We start from the raw sequence: 20,765 nt of genomic DNA, 5'->3' as shown, positions 1-20,765 counted from the left end.
TTGTATAATTATCTTCTACTAAGTTTATATTTTTTGAGGAGACCCATATTCCCAGATATTTCACCTTTTTCGCCACCTTGATTCCTGTTTGTAACTCTAGCTGGTTTCTTAAGTCTTCGGTCATATTCTTTGTCAAAATTTTGGTTTTCATTTTGTTTAGCTTAAAACCGGACAGTTTTCCAAATTCCTCTAGTAACTCTAGAACTTTACCGGTACTTTCTACGGGATCTTCTAACGATATTACCAAATCATCGGCGTAAGCCTTTAATTTATACTCTTTTTCTCCAATTCTAATTCCTCTTATTTCTGATGTTCTCCTTATTTTGTTTGCAATTATTTCCAGCACCATAATGAATAAAAGGGGGGACAACGGACACCCCTGTCTTGTACCCTTTGAAATCTCAAAGGAATTAGTTAGATTGTTGTTAATAATCAGTTTAGCCCTTTGACTTGAATAAATCGCCTTTATTCCTTCCATGAACGGTCCTTCTATCCCTACTGTCTCCATGCTTTTTAATAAAAACCGCCAGGATACGTTGTCGAAAGCTTTTTCGGCGTCGATGAAAATCAATGCCGCAGGGGTATCATTCCTGAGTTCCAGATATTCTATAATATTTATTATATGCCTTACATTATCTTTTTATTGTCTGTTGGAGAGGAATCCAGCTTGATCTTTATGAACCAAATTTACTAGGTGTTTCTTAAGTCTATTTGCCATTATTTCCGCAAAAAATTTGTAATCATTATTAAGTAATGAAATCGGTCTATAGTTTCTTATGTCCAATTTGTCGGCTTCTAATTTAGGTATCAGTGTGATGTGTGCCTCTTTCCAGGAATCGGGTATCTTCCCTCCTTGTAAAATATTATTCATTACCTCACAAAGCACCGGAGCTAGGTGTTCCACTAGTACTTTGTAGTACTTCGATGACAATCCATCTGGTCCTGGTGCTTTCCCTGGTTTCATCTTCTTAATTGCCTCCTTGATCTCATCTGTTGTTATCAGTTTGTTTAATTGGGCTTTTTCTTCATCCATTAAATATTCCCCTCTATTTCCTTCCAGGTATTTTCCTATTTCTGCTATATCCTTGTCTTCCTTTTTGTACAGCTTTTCATAGAATTGGAGAAACTTTTCCTTTATTTCATTTGGGTCTTCTATTATTTGGCCTTCTGTTTTTATTTTGTTGATCACATTTTGTTTTTTCCTTTTTCTTAATTGCCACGCCAATAGTTTCCCTGTTTTATTTGCTGATTCGAAGTATTTTTGCTTCATAGATTTAATTCTCCATTCTACTTCCTGGCTTAATAAAGTTGAATATTGTGTTTGTAACATTTTAGAAATTTGTTTAATCCTTTCATCACCGGGATTTATTATTAATTTTTTCTCACAGTCTCTTAATTGAGTAATAATTTCTTCTTTCTTTAGTTCTCTTAATTTCATTCTATAGTTGTTTTGTTGGATTAGCAAGCCCCTTAAGACCGCCTTGCTGGCATCCCAGACTATATCGATTTGTGTTTCTTTGTTAAGGTTTAAATCCCTGTTATAATTCTAAAGTTGCAGCCCAACCCTATGCAAGTGTTATGAGAAATAAATACCACTGTGTTTACGGAGAAGTGATTTTAGATAATGTTTGTGTAAAATTTCAGACACGGTAAATTTGGATTTGTTGCATTTTAGCTGTGTTTAAGAAACTTCTGTCTGAAGCAGGCCATCAACCCTACTGGCTAATGGAAAGGCTGGCCTTGGGTGGTGAAAGTGGGTGCTCCTCACATAGACCCTAAGAATAAGTGAAGTCCAATTCTGTGCTGCAAGGATGTTGGGGAGAATTGAGTGCTAGGAGTAGGAGGAACTGAGACACGGTGAGGGGTTAATGCTAGTGAAAAGCACTTCCACTTGTGCAAGATTGAGCACCTGGTTTTCACCAATCCCTCTACCTGCTGCAGTCCTCCTGTGTTTCCCGGAAAGCTGCCCTTAAGGACTAGATCAGGGGTAGGCAACCTAAGGCCCGTGGGCTGGATGCGGCCCAATCACCTTCTCAATCCAGCCTGCGGACGGTCCGGGAATCAGCGTGTTTTTACATGAGTAGAATGTGTGCTTTTATTTTAAATGCATCTCTGGGTTATTTGTGGGGCATAGGAATTCGTTCATCCCCCCCCCCAAAAAAAATAGTCTGGCCTCACACATGGTCTGAGGGATGGTGGACTGGCCCACAGCTGAAAAAGGTTGCTGACCCCTGGACTAGATCCCTGCTCCAATAGTGTGGGATATGCTCCGTAGGACTGCTATAAGTAGCAAGCAATCAGTGAAAACTAGATGTCTTCCTTTGCAAGAGCAGAATGCTTTCCTCCAGCAGGAAGCTACCACTGAATAAAGCCCAGTGCTTTTTAAAAGAAAAAGGTGCCAGTACTCACCGCGAAGTTGTTACAGTAAGTGCCACACTTATAACATTTGAAAAAATAAAAGGTGCCGGTACTGCGTACTCTTGAGTACCCACAGAAAACAGCACTGGTAAAGCCCCTATTCGTTCAGAATAACCAGCCAAATCTCTGCCTGCAAGCTGCATATTTTAGAAGCCAGAACTTTCTCTGTCTGGCAGATGCTTTTCTGTCTTGGAGCGCCGTGTTCTAACCATGCCTCAGAAGCCAGAACACTGTCTTCTGGAGGTCACAAATAATGCCTTACACACTCCCTGCATATTTTTGCCTTTGTTTGCTCTTATTCTCAGAATGATTCCAATAGTTGTTGGAAAACCTTGTCCATAATTTCACTTTATAATGATCATTTCCCTGACACTTGGCTAACTTTTCCAAGTCCCCAGTTAAAATGGTAGTACTTTTACTACAGTACACACAGAAACCACTGACAGGGTTTTGAATGTTTTCCAAACACCTATGAAACAAGCAAAGGTCAGGGAAAGAGGACAAAACTTCCGGCATCTTCCTCCTCCCACAGACTGCAGCACCCTTTTCAACTTCTGCCCAATTATGAAGCCACCATCCCCTCCTATTCTACTCTTGATTTCATATCCCTGCTTTCATTTTTGCCCCATTCCCATGCCACCCCCTTCCTTCTTTTCTGCAACCTCCCTTTGCACCCATTTTCACCTTCTTGCTCCATCCCTTTTCCTTTGACACAACTTTTAGAAGACATCTGAAGGCAGCCCTGTATCAAGGTTTTTAATGCCTGATGTTTTTATTATGTTTTTAGATATGCTGTAAGCCACCCAGAGTGGCTGTGGAAACCCAGCCAGATGGGCGGGGTATAAATAAAATTATTATTATTATTATTATTATTATTATTATTATTATTATTATTCCTTCCTCCTCTTTCCTTTTCTCAGCTTTCTTGTTGTATGCTGACCACCCCCATTTCCATGCCTTCTCCTCTCTCCTATTCTGCAGCTCCCTTTGCACACCCACCCTAGGATGATATATGGTACTGTCTTTCCAAGATGAATAGATTATGAGCAAGCCTGTCAGTTTCTTTGTTCAGTTAGAGAAGGTTAAGTTCAGTTGATGGATGTTGTTCATGTATGGGTGTGTGCCTGTAATAAAATATATGTTCCAAACTACTGTGTTGAATCTGGAACTTCCTGTTGAAGACAACACACGGTGCTAGGAGTGAACTACATTGTGTGAAGGATCTCTGCAGTTACTTTTAAACCACCACTTTCACCCTCTCAGCGTTCCTTCCTTCTTGTTTCCATACCACAGCCACAGCTGATGTGCAACCTGTCTTCTCTTTTACTCACCCCTGCATTGACTTTGTGCAAATCCAGGGCACTACAAATCCTCCACTGGGAGTTGTTGTTGTTGTTGTCATTTATTGAAGTTACGTTGTTGTTACCCTAATCAAAACATGACACACAATTGGTTTTTCTGTAGAATTTTTCATAGAAGCACTTCATCTAGCAATATGGGGATCCCACAGTGAAACTGGTGTAGAATCAAAATCTTCCCACTGTCACTATAACAGAAGCCTCTTTTGTTGTTGTTTAGTCATGTCCTCATGGACCAGATTTGACGAAACTGCGGGAGGTAGTGGAGGACAGAGGTGCCTGGCGTGCTCTGGTCCATGGGGTCACGAAGAGTCGGACACGACTAAACGACTAAACAACAACAACATGGACCAGAGCATGCCAGGCACTCCTGTCTTCCACTGCTTCCCGCATCTTGGTCAAACTCATGCTGGTAGCTTCGAGAACACTGTCCAACCATCTTGTCCTCTGTCGCCCCGTTCTCCTTGTGCCCTCAATCTTTCCCAACACCATGGTGTTTTCCAGGAAGTCTTCTCATGAGGTAGCCAAAGTATTGGAGCCTCAGCTTCAGGATCTGTCCTTCCAGTGAGCACTCAGGGCTGATTTTCTTAAGAATGGATAGGTCCACGGGACTGCAATTTATTGAATTTATATATCACCCTATATCCGGAGGTCTCAGGGCGGTTCACAGAAAGGAGTTGTGCTTATAACACATCTCACACACATCTCGGACCAGATTTAAGGAGGGTATGGGGTGAGTGCTAAAAGGAGGAGTGTTGAGAAAGTCCCATTGTACAAGCATAAATCCTTGTATTGGCCAGATGGTTACTTAGCACTATATTGGATACAAGTCCCAGCTTCTAATCCTGTTCTCTTGGCTGGTCACCCACTAAAAACAGAGGACTCTGCCTTTTGCATATCCTCATTAAAAGCAGTCATGCATAAAACATTTTTGGTGTCTGCCAAAGCTATAGCAATGGAGGTGGCTGGTTGTATCTCTCATGGTAGAGGTAAGGGTAATACAGAATTGTAGAGTCACCACAAGAAAATCTGGGGGTCAACCCCACAATTTTGGCCTGTGCACACTGGCTTTTACCTACACAGGCCCTATTCAGGTGGGTCGTCCCCATGTGGATAGTGGAAGTGTGCTGGATCTCTACATAGCATCAAAGGGCAAGGAGAGGAAGACAAAACCAAAAGTTCACACAAAGCCAAGGTTCATGAAAACAAAATCCAAAATCAACAGTTCAGTAATACCTTTATTGGGACAAATGAAATGCTACAAAAATGTGAAAGCTTTAAAGTTATCAGAACTCTTCATTGGGCAAGATATTGCACAAATAAAACCTGACATAGGAAGCTTTTAGGGCTAAGCAGCAAATCGCTATCACCAGGTAGCCAGAATAAACTGAGAGACACTGAGGAGAAAGGTGACCCAGTGTGACTATGGGCAATGACTTGCATCAGGGAGGCTAACATAAATAATTGTGTTTTATTTCTTTTGTATAGGTAATAGCCAAAGACATCTCTTCAATATGAAGGAATAGCTAAAAGAACCCACCTAAATTGCTGTTGAATTGATTGCTGGCTGCTAGTTACTCCCTTCAAATTATGCACAATTACCAGTAGTTGACATGGTAAAGGTAAAGGTAAAGGTACCCCTGCCCGTACGGGCCAGTCTTGCCAGATTCTAGGGTTGTGCGCTCATCTCACTCTATAGGTCGGGAGCCAGCGCTGTCCACAGACACTTCCGGGTCATGTGGCCAGCGTGACAAGCTGCATCTGGCGAGCCAGCGCAGCACACGGAACGCCGTTTACCTTCCCGCTGGTTGACATGGTAGGGAGATGAAAAAAACAGTTTCATGGCCTGTCAGAATTAATGAGGAGAGCTAGGAGTTTCAAGGTCCCATGGAGGATATTTTAATGTTTTGCTAGTGTGTGCCAAAATAAGAAAGGCCAGCCCAGATCATACGTAAGATAAAGGGAAATTAAATATGAATACTAATATCCACAAGAAAGTACAGTATATTTCTCTCAATCATACACAACAGATCACCTTGTTTGGCAAAGATGAAGGATATGACTCTTATGATACTAAACAAATATTTCTAACATATAATGGATCTGCAGTACTGGTGAAATCTGTTTTCATATTTCTGAATCCTAGCTCTCTATCTTATTGAAGAAGAAAATAACAAAATGAGTGGTTATTTGAAGAGGGGGGAAATAGTGGTGTGAGATCGTCACATTAAACTTCACACATACCTGAGTTAGAAGGTAAAATAAAGAAAATGTACTGGGTGAAGAATTCAGCATATTGAGAAACTGAGGAGGGGGGACAAGTTCCAAGTCTTATGTGAAGATGTGAATTTGGGCTAGGGGAGGAGGTCAGGCTGTATGATGCCTGAGTCCCTTTTAATTCCTAGGGTCCTAGATTCAGCAAAGGTTAAAATCTAATGGAGGATTCAATTGTTGAAGCAGCCAGGCCTGCTTCTTGGTGGGCCTAAGCATGGTTGTAAGTATAACAGAAGGAAGTGGCTTTGTGCCAGAGGGCAAATGGGTGGGTCCCCTCTCCCACATCTGGCTGGAAGTGGGAAAGACAAAAGTGTGTGTGTCTGTGAGAGATCGAGAAAGAGATAGGAGAGTGCACTGGGCTAGAAGCAGGTAGAAGAGAATGAGAGTCATGCTTGATCTCTGCTTGAATCCAAGACTGGGCCTATGGGAAGAACAAACCTTCTGGGGTGTTAATGCTGTGAGCCCATCCATCATAAGCTCAGGTTGTTATATGTATGTGAAAATAAACCACATATAATAAAGACACCACAGTCTTTACTGTCCCTCATTCCTTAGAAACGGAACCCTACTTAAGCACCTGGACCCCCTGAAAACTTGCACCACTTGAAGATTGGGGTGGCAGGCAACACACCATTTGAATAACTTGGTTCAGCTCTGAAAAGTTTGAGCAGAACCACAATTGCATTCAATTTTGTCACATTTGGATTGCAACATCTGAAATGGGTTCTGTAGCCGAGTCCAGACACACCCAGAGAGGCGCTGCATAAGCCTAGGTCTCTAGCGTGAGTGGGTGGTGTTGTGGTCTAAACCTCCAAGCCTCTTGGGCTTGCTGATCGGAAGGTCGGCAGTTCGAATCCGCGCAACGAGGTGAGCTCCCATTGCTCTGTCCCAGCTTCTGCCAACCTAGCAGTTCGAAAGTATGCCAGTGCAAGTAGATAAATAGGTACAGCTGTGACAGAAAGTTAAACAGCATTTCCCTGCACTCTGGCATTCATCAGGATGTTCCATTGTGCGAGAAGCAGTTTAGTCATGCTGGCTACAGGACCCGGAGAGCTGTCTGTAGACAAACACCGGCTACCTCGGCCTGGAAGCGAGATGAGTGCCATGCCCCATAGTCACTTTTGACTGGACTTAACATGTCCAGGGGTCCTTTAGCTTTACTTTATATAGGTCTTTAGCATAGCAAAGGGATAGTGATGAAAACAAAAGCACCTTGTCTCTATGAACCCGTTGCCATGCTTGAGGCCAAGGAGAATGCATACATAGCCATGGTACAACACTCTGCACATGCTTGGAGGAAATTTGTGGAATCCACTCTGTATGGAACAAATTGCTCTGGAATGGGTGTGTGTGTGTGTGTGTGTGTGTGTGTGTGAGAGAGAGAGAGAGAGAGAGAGAGAGAGAGAGAGAGAGAAAGGGTGTGCACTTTGAATTGTGTACAAAGGACAAAAGGTAACAAATACAGACACAGGAGCTTTGATGCAATGTATAATAATAAATAATAATAATAATAGAAACAACACAGTGCTTATGATTTGTAAGGGCAAGATATTTATGCTTCAGAAGGAATCAGCAATTGCAACATATGTATTATATAAACAAGTGTTTGCATTTGAAGATACTGCATGCTCCACATAACATTCCACCTCTGCTCTTTATAATTGAAGGAATTATTTCCTGGATTCCAAATGCTTATTATGTAATTAACAGTATCGCCACTCTAGGCTGCAATAGGCTTTCGCAGTTCTTAAGCCACTTACTCTGGAACAATCCCATTGACCTCAATTACATTATTCTGGGCTTCAGGTTTTGATATTTGACCCAAGCATTATTTTTAATATTTTCTTGATTATTTACTGTGCTACCTGCATTTGTTAGGAGAAACATATATTAATTTCATTATATGGGACTATAGATTTTTAGCCACATGCAAACTTAAATACTGTATATATATATTCTGGGAGTTTTCACACCTAGAGCAGCAAAACATAAACTTTCCCATTGAACCTTATATAAATCTAGGGGCAGTAGGGAGGAAATCAGTGCTGTTATTATCATAGCATATATTTCTTCATACAGAGTCAACATGAGATCACTTGTCAGGCATTATAGTGAATGAAGTAATTTGTTTTGATGAGTTGTTCCTCTATATGACGTTATTTGTGCATACTATAAATGTTAAATAGTGGTAGAAGTAACATGTTGTAGTGTAGACAACTGTGACATGTTATCTTTCCAGTCGTTATTACCCATAAATAACTCAAGAGCAAAAGCACCGTTCGCTTTCTAACTTTGCCCCAAATCCAGCAAAAAGCTTTTTTTTGTGTCCAACAGCATGGGGCCAAGTGATGCAAAAATATGCATGGTGGTAGTTTGCGTTGGGCCACCACTGTGTGTGAGGTTAGGAAAACTTTTATCAGGCAAAATACAAAGATAGTTGTACGGGGGCAGAGGGAGGATAGGTGATGACCCAGGTAGGTGACGTATAAAGACGGGGGGGGGGGCTTGGTCTAGTATGGGGGAAGGGCATTTGGCAGAAGGGTAGGCAGGGGTAACAAGCAAAGTGAGCAGGGGCAGCAGCCCTCAGTGAAACTGAAAAGTGTATAAAATTATCATGAAGATGCCCTAGCTGTAAAGCATATTAGTATCAGCATATTTATGCTACAAACCTAAACTGCTTTAATAATCATTTCATCACTCCAGCGGAATTCTCAGACCCCTCAATGAACCACAGCTCCCAGAATTTGGGGTGTGTGTGAGAGAGGTGGGGGGAAGGAGCCATGTAAGTTAAAATAGTTGTTAACGTGATCTAAGGCTCTTCAGCCTACTCCCTCTTTTACCACACAGAAGAACTATTATGATGATATATGGGATTAGGATCACACACATACAGAGGCGCGGCACTCACAACTATTGCCCTAGTTACCTGTGCTGTGATGTCAGTGTCATGATGCTGTGACTGTGAGGTGACGTCATGTTTTGTGACATTTGTTGGCACAGGAGTCATCCAGCATAATTTGAAGCCCTTAAGTGTTGTCTTAGTAAGCTTTAAGTGTGGCTTGTAAAAGTGTTATCACTGCAAGAACAATTTATTCTTATTATAATACATTGTAAATCAGTGTTTATCGGAAGGGAGCAGCCATACTCATGCAAAGCATCTGGAGAACTTCTGAACCGCCTTTGAATAGAGCCGAAAATAACAAGGTATATAATATATATAGTACCTTATCTTGCTGCAACATTTTTGTCTAAGCACCAGTATAACCCTTGAACTCAGCACAGCTCTGGGAAAGGAGCTTGTTAACTAGTTCTATTCTCCATCAAGCTCAAAAGGAAAGCAGACTTTCTGATCAAAGGATATATGCGCCTTCTGCTCTTGGAGTTGTCTTTGTTAGCTAATTGCTTCTGCACTGGAGTGCTTGAGCTCTTGTATCTAAGGTGCAAATCATTTGTCTTATTAGAAGCAGCTATTACTTCACGAGTTAAAATGCGTTACTGTGCCAAACCCTCACATAGCCTGGCAAGAAGACAGCTTAACCAATTAATCAGGGGTTCCACAAAAGTGCATGATGGTAAGGAGCCAGATTTAGGGTGATAATGTTTGAAAAACATGTCATCATAAACCAATCTAACAGAAGAGCAAACTTTTATTTCAGGCAAGCCAGCAATACAGCCAGTGTTGGGGGTGTTTGTTTAGGCAAGAGTATGTTGCAAGATTTATGTCGTTTGGCAACTCTCTTACTTGTAGCAGCTACATGAACTTCAAACATCTACATAGGAAATAAAACAAAGACTGAAAAGCTCTATAGTAGATAAACAGCTTAATGCAAGTTGAAGTTTATATTGAAAATAATGTAATAATTTTGGCTTGCTAGGCTACTTAATTGTGACAACTTCATCTTAAGTTACACTCAAAGCAGACTCTTATAGGTTTGTTGTAAATGTCTGAATGCTGCGAACCATGCTCCTTGGCTTAACTAGGCATCAGATTGTTTTGCAGTGCAATGTGTAAGCAGTAGGCTGTGTTAACAACTATAGAATTCAGCCTAGGTATGAGAGCACAATTCTTGCCTTTCTTTTTTAAAGCAACTCTGTGCCCCTATTTTGTTTTCCAGATTCTCAGAAGAGAGCATCCATTGCCTTAAAAAGGCAAGCTACAAATTCTTCCTTGATATGTTGCAGAGGAATTACACCGAGAATGAATCAAACAGTAGAATTAGGACTTAAGAAGAATGTCGGTATAAGCCGCTGTATACTGTCAAAACATTTGTCTATCTCGAGCTCAGTATTGCCTAAATTGGAACAACTTCTGTGAGCCACTTCCTGTCTTATTACGCTCAGACATGGTGGTGGGACCCCTGCAGTGATTCTAGCAATAGGTAGAGCAAACTGAACTGAGTCTGGGTGTACAGTAGAGCAGTGAATTCACCACCACCACCAGCCCCCCCTTTATTTTGTTCCAGGCTGATGCAGCAGAAGGGCCCACATTGGACCCTTCACCAGGAAATGGACCACCATTGACTTCAGTGGATGCTGTTTCAACAGCCCTTACACTGACTGGCAGCCACACGAGGGAGCTTCCATAGCAGCTTGGCTCCTCTGCATCCTAACCCCTTACACTTAGCATAATGGATGTGTGTGTGTGTGTGTGTGTGTGTGTGTGTGTGTGTTAGTATTATGGCTGTGGCTGTACCAGCACTTCATTTTGTTTTACCTTTTTGTTAGTCTGCCCCTCCTTAATGCTGTTTATTTCAGTGCATACTTTTTTATTGTAAATCACACTGAGGCTATTTTTAGAAGTAGTAGATGTGTTATAAATAGCAGCACAGGAATTGTCTGCAAGAGCCTCATCCTGCTATGCCAAGTGACCCTGCAAGTGACACTGGTGTGCAAATGGTCCATCCTGCTGCTGCTGCTTGACGTAGTAAGCTGGGCACGTACTTGGACTGCTAAGCGCTGGGACTTCATGGCAGCCTCCACAGTCACATCCCCATAGCTATGCCCCTGCTAAGACTATGAACTTTTGACCAATACAAACATTATGGCTGCAATAACAAGTCATTTCTCCCATACTCTCTCTCTTTCTTTCCTTTAACATCCAGCCTAAGTCTCAAGAGTTTGCTCAATATTTTGGCCGTAATTAAGAGATTTGGATTTTTTCCAAAATAAAAGTGGCATGCTAATGTAACCTAGCTCTTCTTATTAGGTTATTTGTTGGGTTTATGTCTAGAAGCAGAAGAAAAAAGCCTTATATATTTGGCATGCAACATACTAGCACATAGTTGGGCAAAAGATTACTGCAATGCAGGGGGTTGGACTAGATGACACTTGTGGTCACTTTCGACTCTACAATTCTGTGATTCTGTGATTCTATGATTCCTACAGTACAGGATATCACAATCTCTGTTGTGAAATAAGTGGCAGTACTTCATCTCTGCCCATCACTACATTATTTCTTGCGAGAGGTTCTGCTGATGGGCAGCTGCCAACCTACCAAGAGATGCAAGTGTGAGTAAGCACTCAAGTTTCAATTTATAAGGTTCCAAGAGGGCAGGGCTTCTTGGGATTTCAACCTGTACATCAAGGGTGTTTACCATGTACTGTATTTCTTTTTGAATTGTTCTTTGCCATGTTCAAGGATCTATACACACATTATCTCAGTAATTCCCACAACCATGTAAAGCAGGTGTGGACAACTTTTTTTCCCTGCTGAGGAACATTCTCTTTCTCCCCCCACCTCTCTCTCTCTCTCTGTGTGTGTGTGTGTATGTGGAATCTGCCAGAGGCCACATGCTGACAGTGGGCGGAGCTGAAACTGATGACAAATGTGTTCTGGATAACTAATCTGGAATAAAGACCAATCATTCTGAAACTACATAAAAATAAAGGGAGGCTTTTAAAAAGTCAGGAAAAGACTCATAAATGAAGTTAAGTGGAGTCACATGTAGCCCCTAGATCACAGGTTTCCCCTTTTAAGTTAAAGGGGTGGTGGTGGTCCCTGGTTGTCTTAATAGTACAGTAGTACCTTGGGTTACATACGCTTCAGGTTACAGACTCCGCTAACCCAGAAATACTACCTCTGGTTAAGAACTTTACTTCAGGATGAGAACAGAAATCGTGCTCCGGCGGCGCGGCGGCAGCAGGAGGCCCCATTAGCTAAAGTGGTGCTTCAGGTTAAGAACAGTTTCAGGTTAAGTACAGACCTCCGGAACGAATTAAGTACTTAACCTGAGGTACTACTGTACAGAGATGGCACACACTGAGGCTGAAAACAGGAATATACCAAAGGCACAGCCCCCATACCATGGGAGTAGCCAGGATTTTTGAAATGGGGGCAGGCCTCTTGTTGGGGGGGGGGACGAACCTCACTTAGCTATGTATTTTTATGGATTTGGGGAAGGGCAACTGCCTCCCTACCGCCCCTTGGCTATGCCCATGCCCCATACATGTCTATTCAGAAATAAATCCCACTGAATTCAGTAAGACTTACGCACAGGTAAATAAATGACTATATGATTGCAGCCCTGGTGAGTTTGATGCAGGGGGTGAGAGCCAAACTAGGGAATTGCTGTTTCACAGATCATTTGCTCACCCGCCTTGCTACGTCGCCCCCTCGGCATCTGCAAAAACACACACACCACAAAAACAAACACCTCCCCGTCATGGCCCTCTCTTAGCCTAACCTACCTCAAAGGAATATAAAAGATAAAAAGGAAAATAGTATATATAAGAGATAAATGGAATCAAAACGGCACATTGCTTTGATTTCGCCCGCGCTCCTCTGGATGGCAGGGATTTTCTTCCAGTTGATTGCACAACGCCTGCCAGGTTTAGGGCAAGGAAGATGCCACTAATCATGAATCACCCAAGTTCTGCACCTGCTGAACATCTACTTGTTGCACAGCTGCGGAAAGTCTCGGCCGTCTTGCGCGAGTAAGGGACGAGCAGCAGCCGCCGCCGCCTCGCTGCCCCCGGGGCTCCTTGGGTGGCAGCGGCGAGGCGGAGGGAGCAGGGGCCTTCCCCGAGGAGCCCTCCCCCGGAGTGGGCGGGGCCAAGGCGAGCTCTCGGGGACTTGAGCGGAGGCCGCGGGGGAAGGAGAGCGAGCGAGCGAGCGAGAGACGCGTCGCGCTCGCTGCCTGGCTCCGCATCCCGCCCGCCCCCTCCGCCGCCTCCGCGCGCGCCTCTACGATGTCTTCTTCTTCTTCCTCGCCCAAGGCGGAGAGGAAGCCGTGGAGCTTGGGGCGCCTGTCCGTCACGTCCAGGAAAGGCAGCATGAAACCCTCGGCTCTGGAGCTGGCCGAGAACGCCGCCAACGCGCACTACGCGCCTTTCTCGCTCTCCGCGCCCGCGGGGGGGACGACGCCCGGCGGCACCGGCTGCGCGACTCAGCAGCGCGCGCGGTACGTCGAGGGGCCCGAAGCCACCGTGGCCATGAGCGGCGGCGGCGGCGGCGGCGGCGACTACCCTCGCCCTCCGGTCAGCTTCGACCCGCGCGTCTCCATCTACAGCGTCCGCAGACCTCTGCTGAGCCGCAGCCACATCCAAGGCAGGGTCTACAACTTCCTGGAGAGACCCACCGGCTGGAAGTGCTTCGTCTATCACTTCACTGTGTGAGTCCCAAGGGCTTTTTGCTGAGGTTTTGCTTAGAAGCGACCCCCCCCTCATAAGGGCCCCCCTTCTTCCTCGAGGAGCCCGGCGGCGGCTCCCGGGGTCAAGGAGCGGGGAGGGCGGGCCGGCGGGCAGACAGGCTTCACGTCCTTTTCTGTCAAGAAAAGGCGGGAAAAGGGCCTCGGGGAGCCCGGCGCACGCTGGCCAAGGGCGCGCGGCTCGCTCGGCGCCCGCCGGATCCCCGCCCCCCGGAGATTGGCAGCCCTCGCGCGACGCGTGTTTACCCTGCGGACTTTTCCGACCGAAGTTGACCTAGTAAGGATGCTGAGGGTGGCAGCCCGACCTTGCGGGAGTGAGGCAGCCGCACGCCTCCTTTGCCCCCCAACCAGCCTTCCTCCTGGAGCCACAGGGGGGGGGGGGGAAGCTTGCAGCGTTTGGGACTTTTGAATTTAGAGGAAAAGGGGAATGAGAGGTGGCTTGAGAGAAGTTTCTAAAATTATGCCTGGCGTGGAGAAAGTGAGTAGAGAAAGGCTTTTCTCACACCAGAAGTCTCGGACAATCCGATGAAGCCGAATGTAGGAAGGTCCAGGACAGATATAAGAAACTTTTTCACACAGTGCATTAGTTAAACTGTGGAACTCCCTCCCACAGGACACAGTGATCACCACAGACTTGGATGGCTTTAAAAGAGCATCGGACAATGGAGGAGAGGGCTGTCGATGGTGACTAGCTGTGATGGCTATGCTCTGCCCTCACAGTTGGAGGCAGCAATGCTTTTGAATACCATTTGCTGGAACCCACAGGAGGGCGAGTGCTCTTGTGCTCAGATCCTGCTTGCAGGTTTCCCACAGGCCTCCAGTTGGCCATTGTGAGAACAGGATGCAGGGCTGGATTATTTCTTTGATTAATTTCTATACCACCCTCCACCTGATGATCGCAGGGCGAGTTACTATCTAAAAACACAAAAATGCATAACATACTGTAGTAACAAACAAAAACAATAACCCAGCCCCCAAGAGCACATGTTTTTATGTCCTATATACCTTACGCTTTAGCAGCTCTTAGGAAAACTCTCTCAGTGTCTCATCAGATATTTAACAGACCAAGCCTTGGCATACTTTATTGGAAGTAAGTTGCATTGTGTTCCATGAAGTTTGCTGCCAGGAAAGTATTCCGAGCATTGCAGCCTAATTGTAGGCGCTGTCTGCCTGTAACATTTAATTGCCTAGATTCATGCATAACGTTTGCTACAGATAAATCCTTTCCTTTAAGCACATAAGGTACTCCCTTACAGGTGCGTGTGCAGATAAGTTATTTCCAGGATTAATGTCAATAGATGCTAGGTTGCTGGGGGTGGGGGGAGAGAGACAGCTCCAGAAGATGGCAATTGTAGATATCCTTCACTCTGGCTAGGTACCTGTTGTGCATGGTAGGGTGCACCACTGTGGCTTCTGTGCTAAAGGTCCATGCAGATACACTCTCTATTTGATGAGCTGTGCTTTAACTTCTCTCTCTGTGTTCCATTCATTCCTAATGCATTGAGCAAAACAAGGCATTGTATGCTGAGAACTTCTTACGCTGGTTACAAGTACCAGAGTTCATAAATTGTTGTTCATGAGATAATTATTTAAACTAGCCATCTGTCAGCACAATTCGATTCATTATTCAGAACTCTGACAACACATTGTGTGTGTGCACGCACACAAATACAAACGTTTGTGAAATGAAACAGTGACAAATGTGTGAACCCCCCTCTTTGCTGCTGCCCAGGCAAAAGCAGCTTTGGGAAGGGAGCTTTTAAAGTGGAGAAGCAGCCAGGGAGGTTTGTTAGAATCATCATAGAGTTGTAGAGTTGAAAGGGACCACGAGGATCACCTAGTCCAAGCTGTCACAATGCAGGAATCTTTTTGCCCAGCATGACTGAGATTAAGTCTCTTGCTCTGCCAGTTGAGTTACGTTGAAACTTTTCTGCACTGGTCATTCTTCTACTCAAGATTGTACCTCTCCCCATCACTTATCTCCCCTTGAGCTTCCAAAATGCATATTTGGAAAGGCAAAAAGAAGTTTGGAAACCCGCAAAATAGGAGGGGGATTTGGAGTGGAGTGATTAACACTTTCCTTACTCACCATTTATCCACTCCAAATCCTCCTCCTACATTGCAGGTTTCCAAATTTTTGTTGCCTACAGGTTGTCTTATGATTTGCTAGGAGTGAAAGTGTTGAGCACGTTTAGTTTCATAGGCATGCTGTGAAAGGGCATTATTCTTAATACACAAATTATAGCCAAATTGAGTCAAAAATACAAAGGCATACTGTAACACAACATGGCATTAATTGCCTTTGACATTCCCCTTGGAGTTGATGCAAATGGCTTATTGCCTGATGTTGGTGTGCTTAAAATAACACTCACTTTTCTGAATCATGGCTTGCAAAATTAAAAAGCCACCAAAAATACCAATCAATACAATATACTGTACTTAATAGCTTCAAAATTAGATTAGATTAGTCATGCTTGTCTAATCAGAGCTACTTTTCAAGGTACATTCTTGGAAATGAAAAAAGAACAGAATGTACCGTATTTTTCGCCCTATAGGACGCACTTTTTCCCCTCCAAAAATGAAGGGGAAATCTGTGTGCGTCCTATGGGGCGAATGTAGGCTTTCGCTGAAGCCTGGAGAGCGAGAGGGGTCAGTGCGCACTGACCCCTCTCACTCTCCAGGCTTCAGGAAGCTATCCGCAAGCCGTGGGAGCCCGGCGCGAAGTTGCGCAGCTCTCCCAAGGCTTGCGGAGAGCTGCCTGCATCCTGAAGCCTGGGGCGCGCCGGGCTCCCTAGGCTTGCGGATAGCAGCCTGCTCTGGGGTCGGGGGAAGCTCGGGCTTCCCCCGCCCCAGCCCCGCGCCTGGGGGGGGGGAATATTTTTTTTCTTTATTCCCCCCCCCAAAAAAAAACTAGGTGCGCCCTATGGGCCGGTGCATTGAAATTGCTAAAACAGGCAGAAAAATAATTAATTCTCCATCAAGACTTTCAGCAATTTTTAATTGGTCATGAAGATGGGGGGAGATTGGGAACTTTAGTTGGCATCCGTCTGTCTCAAGAGACAATGGAGTGTGCCTCCGAGCTGGGGATGAAGTCAAACTGCTGTGTTAGTAGCACCAAAGTGACCTCCGCAGGGTACAAGCCTGAGCAGTATGTACAAAGGTCCTGGGTTGCCCAGATGACAAGACACCCCCCCCCCCCGGATTCACTGATGTGGTCCAAAGGAAAGCAGAACAATACATTTGGTACCAGCTTGCCTGTAGGAGTTTCTGGAAGGAGGCTTCCAAGGTGCCATCCAACCATCGTAGGGCCTCCACTCTGGATTTGTGTAGGGTTTATTCCTAAGCCCTTTTCCTGCCAAAGATAACCTGAAAGGTAACAGAGGTTTAGGATCAGTTTTCCTTCTCCTAGATAGGCTACCTTCCCAGGTTGATGAGACCCACCTGCCAGGGGCGTAGCAAGGGGGGTTAGGTAGGTGTGTTCCACCCCGGATGCCCCCACTGGGGTGGGTGACAAAATGGTGGGCAGCACTCACTGCTGGGCCTGCAGCATGCCCAAGCCACATGTCTTGGGCACCCGCAGGTTCCATTCTGTCCGTCTGCTGCCTCCCCCCCAGCTGTAGGGTGGCTGAGGCCCCATGGTGCGCCCTGTCCTTAGGGGTGCTGCGCCCCCTGTCCCTATGGGCCCCATGCACCCCGTCCTGTCCCTCCCTAAGGGCACCATGCCCCCGTCCCGCATCGTCCCTCCCTAAGGGCACAGGCACCCTGTCCCATCCCTATGGGCACCGCGCACCCTGCCCCCACCCCTGGGGGAGGTTCGTCCCACCCTTAATGGGCGGTTCGCCCCAGGTGCCACCTGCCCCTCATTTCCCTCTACAGCACATGCTGAAACTGCCTTCTTGATCATTGGACCCACTAGTGGTCTCATCTGCTCAATCTGCTGCAGCTGTCTTTCCATGTAGGGCTTACAATATCATAGTCAAAAAGCTTGGAGGAGCAAGTTATCTCCAGATAGTGGCTCTAATGTACAACTAACCTTTATTCTGAAAGTTAACTCAGGGAAAACTTCAAAACAGCCAAATGAGCTTGGAGTTTCCTCGGTGTGCACAAAATGTGGGAAACTGGGATTGGGTAGGGGAGTGGAAATGGAATGGCATATCTTAACAGAGGGTGTGACTGGCTGCTTGGCAAATTGTGCAAAGAGTATTCAGTGCTGCAACATTTTGTTTCAGGTCCCACTTGTTTTAAATGCATTTACTGGGATGTTCCAAGTGATGGAATTGTCCAAACTGGAGCTTCTTGCATTGTAGGTTCATAGCTGGATGTTTTGGAAGCAAAAACAGGAAGACCAAAAGTAATGTGTTAAATCAGGTTCTCCATTTTCACCATCACTGATGCTGAGCACATGGGAAGCAGCTGCATACCAGGTCAGACTATTTCATAGAATCTTAGAATTGTAGAGTTGGAAGGGACCACGAGGATCATCTAGTCCAATGCCCTGCAATGCCAGTGTTGCCTACACTGGCTGGTAGTGGCTATCCAGGGTCCTTCATATCACCTGCTAACTAATCCCTTTAACTGGGGATGTTAGGCATTGGACTTTGGCACTTCTGCTTACAAAGCATATGCTGTGCTACTGAGCTATGACCCCACTCCTCTCATCTCTTTTGCATGCTTTTGATGAATCAGTGCGAGACCCACATGGCTCCAGGCAGCTCCCAGGAGCTAGATTTACTGAATTACTCATCAGAAGCCCACGCGAAACTCCAGAAGTGTTCTTGATAAACACCTAACCTCACTGTGAGCAAGTTCCTCCCTGGCTAAAGAACAAAACCTCCTTCAACTGTTTAAAGAGTCTGATTAAATTTTTGCTAATGGGAACATAAATATTATAAAGTTGTGCCGGGAAATGTATATTTCATAGAATCATAGAATCATAGAGTTGGAAGAGACCACAAGGGCCATCGAGTCCAACCCCCTGCCAAGCAGGAAACACCATCAGAGCACTCCTGACATATGGTTGTCAAGCCTTTGCTTAAAGACCTCCAAAGAAGGAGACTCCACCACACTCCTTGGCAGCAAATTCCACTGTCGAACAGCTCTTACTGTCAGGAAGTTCTTCCTAATGTTTAGGTGGAATCTTCTTTCCTGCAGTTTGGATCCATTGCTCCATGTCCGCTTCTCTGGAGCAGCAGAAAACAACCTTTCTCCCTCCTCTATGTGACATCCTTTTATATATTTGAACATGGCTATCATATCACCCCTTAACCTCCTCTTCTCCAGGCTAAACATGCCCAGCTCCCTTAGCCGTTCCTCATAAGGCATCGTTTCCAGGCCTTTGACCATTTTGGTTGCCCTCCTCTGGACACGTTCCAGTTTGTCAGTGTCCTTCTTGAACTGTGGTGCCCAGAACTGGACACAGTACTCCAGGTGAGGTCTGACCAGAGCAGAATACAGTGGCACTATTACTTCCCTTGATCTATTTATTCTTTCTCTGTTTTTTGTGTGTCTGTGTATAAACAATATGGCTTTTGTTTATCTGTAGTAGTGCAGTTTGGCTGGTCTGTAGGACATGAAAAAAAAATGCTGTTGAGATTGTGCTTGAGGTCAGTGGCTTAGACCACAGTGACACCCACGTCCCCATTTTACCTTTTTTTGAGTTCATAGCTGTGCAAATGACCAGCTAAAGTAAATTTAAAATCAGTAGCAGGCTAAGCAGAAGTCTTAAAGGTTTGCTTATTTGTGCTGCTTTAAGCATTGTTTACAAACATGTCTTTAAGCATTGTTTACAAACACATCTCATATTATTAAATGAAATCTGTTTCCCAATAAATGTGACAGATGACTTTAACCTTTTGTTACATCTACAGACCTAAAGAGTTGTTTCATTTATGAAAGTTAGGTGTGACATTGTAATTTAAGGACCAAACCACATGTTACACATCAGATTAGTAATCAGATCTTCCTCCCTCCCTCCCTCCCCCCCCCCCTCTCTCTCTCTCTCACACACACACACACACACACACATGAAATCAATGTAGGGTGCTTTAAATATTATTTGAACAGTGGCACTGGGTTTCGTTCATCTAGCCCATCCTCTCTGCGGCTGCTATTAGTTCTCCATTCTGCTATATCCAGTTCATGTGAGTCTTAGGTCTTCCTCTTCCTTTTCTGTCCCATCCAGTCCCCTCCACACCCAAAAATCAGCTCTGCAAGGTAGGAGGACCTGGTGGAACAGAACAGGAGGCCTGCAGGGGGAGAGAGGAAATGGAAGTCCTGTTGCACTGTTGAAACCCTGCTGGTGAAACATTGGTTTCAACACTTTAGCTTTTGGGGGAGGGTTGATTTAGGCAAGAGAAGCAGCCTGTTGTGTGTGTGAGATATAAAGATCCCTTCCTCAGTGCCATTTGTGATTCATAAAATAAATAAATAAATCAAATGGGAGCTGTGAAGCCCTGGTTCAAATATTGCCTCAGCTATGGACTCATTAGGTGGCCTTAGGAAAGCCACTGTTCTCTCAGCCTCAGTCACCACATCCCCATCTGCATGGTAACAATATTATTGGCCTACCTCACATGGCAGTTTTAAGGATTCTTGAGATAATGCATGTGAAACATTTCAGCTCAACAAAGCTTTGTTTATTTATTTTTGTCAAGCTTGCTAAAACTGCATCAAAAATACTTGTTAAGAAACACTAATAAAGGGACATAGATAAAAAAATTCTGAGACCCATGAAGTGTGCATAGCTTACATTCCTTATCATTCTTATGGTTCACTATCCAGTACTAATTATTGAAGGAAACTTAACTGTAATTTAGCTCCACTGGTTTCAGTACAACTTATGTACTCTTGCATTTCTTTGGGTTGTACCCATTATGTAGAAACAAGTTATGTTGAAATAATTGGGATCTATGTCCAAGTTTACCATCTACTTCCTGGAAACAACATCCCCGCCCCAATTTATTTTAATGAGGGGGGACATAGTCCCACATAAAAAATGTTGTTGCATATAAGCTTGGCTTTAAAGGCACCAGCTGTTTAATTGCCCTTCATATGGTGCATGAGCAGCCAT

General features: G+C 44.7%; 1 protein-coding gene and 1 long non-coding RNA gene across 5 annotated transcripts in view; both read left to right on the top strand.

The window, feature by feature from the left end:
* The window catches only part of LOC128416255 (uncharacterized), a 32,927-nt gene extending 22,631 nt beyond the window's left edge, over positions 1 to 10,296 (top strand). Inside the window, exons 1-2 of one of the 2 annotated variants that reach the window (XR_008331174.1) lie at positions 8,976 to 9,254; positions 10,166 to 10,296. This is a non-coding gene — a long non-coding RNA (uncharacterized LOC128416255). Of the gene's footprint in view, positions 1 to 8,975; positions 9,255 to 10,165 lie in introns of those variants that run through there. The other variant, XR_008331176.1, reaches the window with a different exon arrangement.
* A 2,925-nt stretch (positions 10,297 to 13,221) lies between these two features.
* KCNQ1 (potassium voltage-gated channel subfamily Q member 1) overlaps positions 13,222 to 20,765 on the top strand; it is a 279,006-nt gene continuing 271,462 nt past the window's right edge. For all 3 annotated transcript variants that reach the window (XM_053393727.1, XM_053393717.1, XM_053393737.1), the window contains exon 1: positions 13,222 to 13,660. In XM_053393727.1, coding sequence (XP_053249702.1) covers positions 13,239 to 13,660 — 422 coding nt within the window. In that variant the 5' untranslated portion in view covers positions 13,222 to 13,238. The remainder of the gene's footprint in view (positions 13,661 to 20,765) is intronic.

Source organism: Podarcis raffonei, chromosome 1 (assembly GCF_027172205.1).
Source record: "Podarcis raffonei isolate rPodRaf1 chromosome 1, rPodRaf1.pri, whole genome shotgun sequence".
Classification (NCBI taxonomy): Eukaryota; Metazoa; Chordata; class Lepidosauria; order Squamata; family Lacertidae; genus Podarcis; species Podarcis raffonei.
This window is presented reverse-complemented; position numbering and strand designations above follow the sequence as displayed.